This window comes from Carlito syrichta, unplaced genomic scaffold (assembly GCF_000164805.1).
Source record: "Carlito syrichta isolate Samal-C Ts95f unplaced genomic scaffold, Tarsius_syrichta-2.0.1 Scaffold271701, whole genome shotgun sequence".
NCBI lineage: Eukaryota > Metazoa > Chordata > Mammalia > Primates > Tarsiidae > Carlito > Carlito syrichta.
In genome coordinates, this window is record NW_007215797.1 from 368,426 (window position 1) to 374,655 (window position 6,230).

The window sequence follows — 6,230 nt, forward strand, 5'->3', positions numbered from 1 at the left end:
ATATAAATTAGATGTACATCATTATGCTTTTAATATGGAAATAGAAACTACATAAAACCTCCTGTTTCCTTTGACCAAAACATGTTTTCCTGGTTCCATTTAATATTCTGTGGTTTTCCAATAGCTGTAACTTGAACTATTTCATATGGTATCTTTCGTGGAGTAATCTCACCATTTGTGAAGAGAGGCTCAGGAAGTTTTCTGAAGAAGGATTTTAGTAAACTGCTTATCACATTCAAATCTCGCCATTTCTAGGTATGCAAAACAAAAATACAGTAGTCAATACCACCAAACCAAAAAAAAAAGAAAAAGTTTCTCAAACAGAAATAAGCAAACTCACATCATCTTGTATATCAATATCCGCCATTCCCTTGTTGAGTTCTTCTTGCATACTTGAGATGGCTGCATTATTTCCAGGAACTCTGTAAATACCTGTATATTCAAGACCTCTTTCTTCCACTAATTTGCAACATATGTCAACTATTAATGGAATATACTGAAAAACAAGAAATAAACATTTTATTTAATACCCCACAGATGTTTATACTTAGTAGTTGTATATCACAGCTAAAAGGTCCCTTTCATTCAAAAGGAAATATATTCATTGCTGTTATATAGCAGAGGAAATAAGGAAGATACATGTTCCAGTGGGAAGAGATAAAACCCGAAGGAGATATTTGAGACAGTGGGAAAAGAATGATAGGCCAAGACAGAGAAGGACCCACAGGAAGAGAACAGTCTAAAGAGGCAGTAAGAGCAAATAAGGAGAACATGGAAACATCAGCTGAGTAAAGAGAAGTCAAGTCAAGAAAAGAGGAGGAGAGAGTAACATCCATCAACTCATGATGTGAATCCCAGGACCAGTGCTATCAACACATGTACACATACATTTACATTTATTATACTTTCTTAATCAGGTTCTTATTCTCATCTGTGTTCTAAGTCACTAAAAGCAGAAACACACATGATTTGAATAAATTCTTACTGATCATTTTGAATTTATTTCTAGTGACTGAATAATTATTCCATTTCAGAGCTAATACATTAGAATAAAGCATTATAGATAAAAATCACTCAACACATACCGATAGGTCAGAAATACTTAGGGTAACTAAGGTCTGCTATAAAGAGGAAAATGTTAAACATATTGACAGTCTGTCATCTGAAGGGTTGTATGTTCAGGTCCCGTTATAATTGCAGCTGAATTAGTGACTTTGGGGAAACCGGCAGCTGGTGTCTCCTACCCGATTATTGTGAGCTGGTGGGCAGTCATCCAGTCGGACACCGAACGTTCCTGTAGCAGTAGGCTTTTTTTCAAATGTCTTTCTCATAATACTTGGAATGCCTTTTCTCCATGTGCCTTTGTCTTTTGGGGGACTGGTATCATCTTTTGATTGTTTTTAAAAATAATAATAATAAAGAAAAAAAAAGAGTGTTTACATCACAACTTCAAATGCCCTTTATCAATGTTACATAAATCAGAGTCCAATAATATAAAGAATATAACCTACATTTATTAAAAAAATTCACTTCCTAATATGGCACTCCTTTAAACCTTCCATATAATTTAATAGGTATCAACTATATGTAACCACGTGTGGTATGATTTTTTTTTAATGAAATAGCAAAAAAAAAAAAAAAATACAGCATTTCATCTTTACAGGGGGATTTTAGCAAAAGGAAAATAATAGTTTTATTTAAAAATGATAGCACCAGAAGCATCTGAGTCATTTAAATGTGCAATGTCTCTTATGTAAATGTTATATTTCTCTTCTCTTTGTCTTTTTGATGAAAACTGGTGTCTTGGGCTTCACCTGAAAGGGAAAGGCACAATTAGCCTACACTAGGCCTGCAGTGATCTTTGAGCTGGCTGACACTGGGTCTGGGTCAGAAGAAATGGCACAGAAAAACATGAAAGTACCTTTCAAATGCTAATTTTAAATCATTTTATTGGTTAAATCTATCCAAGAAAGCTAACATCAGTACCTTTACTGAGAAGTTTCCTTTCTGACTCTTCCTTTGGAGAGTGGGGGCTTTGAGTCTTTGGCTCTGATTTGGCACCAAGCAACGTTTGCCTGATGCTGAGACTCTGGCGAGGTGTTTTTGGCAACTGTTCAGCTTTGCTGTGGAAAGAAATAAACATTTCCTAACAGTTAGAGTAGTCCTCCCTTATCCATGGTTTTGGTTATCCGTGGTCAACCATGGTGTGAAAATATTAAATGAAAAATTCCAGAAATAAACAATTCATAAATTTTAAATTTTGTGCTGTCTCGTGTAGCAGGATGAAACCTTGTGCTGTCCAGCCCAGGATGTGAAACCTCTCTGTCCAGCGTATCCACACTGTATACACTACCTGCCCAGGGTTCAGTACTATCTGCGGTTTCAGGCATCCACTGGGGGTCTTGGAACATATCCCCTGCAGAAGGGGGGGGCACTACCGTACCTAGTTTATATCCAAATTAATTGTGGGCAAGGTGGGATTCTCACCTCATTAGACTGTTATATTCTTTTATTCTTCGACTAATTAGATCCCTGTTAGTAACTCCAGTGTCCTACAGAATAAATAGAAGGTAAAATTAGAAAATCAATTCTAAATGTTAATAAGTGATCCCTACTTTTTGAGGCTTCCTATTGTGCCACTTTGCTCATTCAATACACACACTGTCATTTGTTCTCAGTGGAGGTGTTTCAAAGCCTCTATTCAACATCACCATGTGACAAATGTTCCAAGTGCCTCCCTCCATTGCCAAAAGAGTTTTCTGTTTATTTTCTTGTATCCACGCAATGCCTAGAATTGTAACAGCAAGTAACAAGTGTTCAGTACTTACTAATCTGTCATTTAAAATAAATGACTGGGAAGCAGAGAGCCAGTATTTTCTCCCACTAATACCAGAAAGAATGACGGAATTTGAAAATAATACAGTTGGATAAAAGTTGAAAAAACACTGCCAAATTTGTTAATGATTAATTTGCAGAAGCTGTGAGACTAAGGGTCAATTATTGTCACAAGTAGCAGTCAGAATATCAGAAGAGAAAAGCTTTCTTTTTCCTAAGCCTCTGCAGGTTAACTTTTATAATATGCTGTATGGTAAACAGAGTTGACCATAAAGTAATGATTTTTTCCTATTGATTATAATTATACATTGACATGTATACTCGATTTTTTAAAACCTGGTCTCATTTTTATTATAATGAATGACAATACAACTTACAAAGAACATAGGCTTGAGAGTAAAAAAGTCTTGAATTTAAATTGACTCTTTCACTTTACCAACTGAGAGATCATATGATTAAGATGTAGAATAAGATTGCCTGGATTTAAATCCTAGCCCTGACTCTTGTAACTATGTAACCTTGAGGAAATTACCCTCTCTTTGCTAGTTTCCTTGTTTGTAGAATGGTGATGATAATAATAGGACACATTCATATGGCAGTGATATTAATGCATGTGAAATGTTTACAATAGTGTCTACCATATGGTATGTGCTCAGTAAATTATTTTCTCATCTATACAACTGGGGAAAATACCTGTGTCTAAAGATTAGACAATGGCTCACATTAAGTAAATGTTTATTGTCTGGCAGACATTATGCCACGTTCTTCATAAGTAATATTTCATTGAATCTTCAAAACAGGCTATGTGACCCAGATGAAGTCATCTGATAGAGTGTTCACAATGACAAGCTATCACGCTTGGCTAAGTTTTTGATTTACTGTAGACACGAGGTCTCGCCATGTTGCCCAGGCTGGTCTCGAACCCATGGGCTCAGGCAATCCTCTTGCCTTCGTTTTCCAAAGTGCTGGGATTACAGGCTTGAGTTACTGCGCCTGGCCTCTTATTCTTATTCTGCCTGTTTATTTCACAAAAATTCAGATCTAATGCCCTCTTTATAGTGAACGGTTATAGATCAAAGGTTAGACTGATAAGGACCTGGTGTTAATATTTAGCCACAAGCAAGAAAGAGTGTCAGCTCCCAGAGAAAAAAGCACAATAATATCAATATCTCTTTGTACTTGTATGTTTCCTATAGTACAAGTTTTCATCATTTGAACTGGACATAATGAAAATGACTAAAATAGAGAACATAAGTTGCATAACTTTACAGTCAATGTGGGTGTTCTTGCATACTATAAGCAAGGAAAAATAGCTTTCTGCTCTTTTTTTGGTCATAACAGCAGGCATGAAAAGTGAGAAAAATGTTTACAAAAACAAAACAACTGTGTTAACGATAAGGAAAAAAAAGAAAGTACTCGACCAAATGTTAGACTTAATTCTCTGCTGAATTTGCTCAATAAAATTGATAGTTATGTGTACTTTAAAAACTACTTTTTCTATGGAAATTCCTGCTGTAAAAATATGTTGATCGTCAAGAGCCAGGAACTCTCAAGTCCCTAAACACTGTTCCTCATTTAAAAAAAAAGCTAGCTTAACACATGATTTTTGACATTGCAAGTTTTCTTAGCAGCCAAATATTGTATTACAATAGGCTTTATTATATTCATGGCTGTATTAATTCCATTAACAAAAAGAATATCAATATCTCTTTACACTTACATAGTAATTTATACTGATAAGCAATTTTAACTATAACAAGCCCCAAAACAATCCTGTTTTTGATATGAGGAAACAGTGAGGATCATGGTGTAATGGTGAGCACTCTGAATCTGGAGATAAAGAGACAGATCTGGAATAATTTGATCACAAAGGTAATGATCAGGACTAGGAATGTAGGTCTTCTGCTCATTGCATTTGAGAAGGTATGCAGAGTATATGAATAACTATTTTTCCAGTTCAGTCATGGTGACTTTTCCAATATACGGAAATAATAATGTATAAATTAAATACACCTGCAGTTTCCTTTTGACCAACTATTTTCAAATGAAAATAGCATATTAAAATATTTTGTAAAAATACCAGATTTTCAGTCTTTTTAAGGAAAATGTTGTGAAACTGTCGGATTTCTGCAACATTCTCTAGAACACATACCTCTTCATTTAGGTTGCTACTCTCCTGGATAGTCTTGATCCATGCTAACATGTCATCTCTGTCTTCAGCCTGAAACAGGCACTCACAATCAGATGTGGTAAGTCGAAAAACATTTTTCCTCTTGGTCTCACTGTATGAGATGTCTATTAAGCAAGCGTTGACACTGATGGGCTGCTCTTCCTCAGAAGGGGTCATCTGCTCTCTCTTATCTTTGTACAAGTACAGTGAATGGCCCCGAAGCACAACATACATCTGTTTCCATGGCCGAATACTTCCGCCCACTCGCTAGAAAATGTGAAACAGTTCATGAATACTTAATACTTGGTGAAATCTTTATGACAAGATTAAGCAACACTCTTACAACGCATACATGTCATACTTAGTATAGCATGTGTCAGATGTACCTCACTATGTATTTGTTAGGAGAAGAAGAATAAAAATGGTGGAGCATAAGCCAAGTTAGGCAATGGATTCATACCAAAATCAAGAATAGTGTAATCTCAACTTCAAATTGGTTGGGTAGATAAAGTAGCCTAAATAAGTGTAGCAAAATGCCGGGCTCGGTGGCTCAGCCTGTAATCCCGCGCCTTTGGGAGGCTGAGGTGAGTGGATTGCCTGAGCCCGCAGGTTTGAGACCCACCTGGGCAGGTGAGACCTCATCTCTACAATAAAATCAAAAAATTAGCCAGGCGTGGTAGCGCGCGCCTGTAATTCCAGCTACTCGGAAGGCTGAGGCGGAAGGATCGCCAGAGCCCAACAGGTCGAGGCTGCGGTGGTCGGGAGTGGCCACTGCACTCCAGTCTGGACGACAGAGTGAGACTCCAACTCAAAAAAAAAAGTGTAGTAAAACATAAAAATGCTGAAGGAATGAGGAAACAATTCAGTCAGGAAAATCTTTTGAGTGAAAGTAAGACTTAAGACAAGTCTCAGAGTATGAGAATGATAAGCACTACATAAAGACTACCAATTTATGTATAAATAATAATAAAAATTAACCAACTTTGTATGGGTAAGCAACAATATCCATATTCAGGGTGGGTTTTCTTAAAAATGTTAAAATCTTTTGGCATTATTAAAATGCTCTTTTCAATAAGCTGTTTAAATATTACAAAAAATTAGGCTGGGCTCGGTGGCTCACCCTATAATCCTAGCACTTTGGGAGGGCGAGGCGAGTGGATTGCCTGACCCCGCGGGTTCAAGACCAGCCCAGGAAACATGGCGAGACCTCGTCTCTATAATAAAC

The 6,230-nt window shown here is 36.6% G+C and overlaps 1 protein-coding gene across 4 annotated transcripts in view; it reads right to left on the bottom strand.

The window, feature by feature from the left end:
* ARHGAP21 (Rho GTPase activating protein 21) overlaps positions 1–6,230 on the bottom strand; it is an 81,705-nt gene that overhangs the window by 31,811 nt on the left and 43,664 nt on the right. For all 4 annotated transcript variants that reach the window (XR_503940.2, XM_008052304.1, XM_008052303.2 and 1 more), the window contains 6 exons: positions 4,988–5,272; positions 2,488–2,552; positions 1,987–2,123; positions 1,245–1,387; positions 341–496; positions 173–251 (listed from right to left, as the gene is read on the bottom strand). Coding sequence is in view for 3 of the 4 variants with exons in the window: in XM_008052304.1 (XP_008050495.1) it covers positions 173–251; positions 341–496; positions 1,245–1,387; positions 1,987–2,123; positions 2,488–2,552; positions 4,988–5,272 (865 nt within the window). In the remaining variant the exon portion in view is untranslated. The remainder of the gene's footprint in view (positions 1–172; positions 252–340; positions 497–1,244; positions 1,388–1,986; positions 2,124–2,487; positions 2,553–4,987; positions 5,273–6,230) is intronic.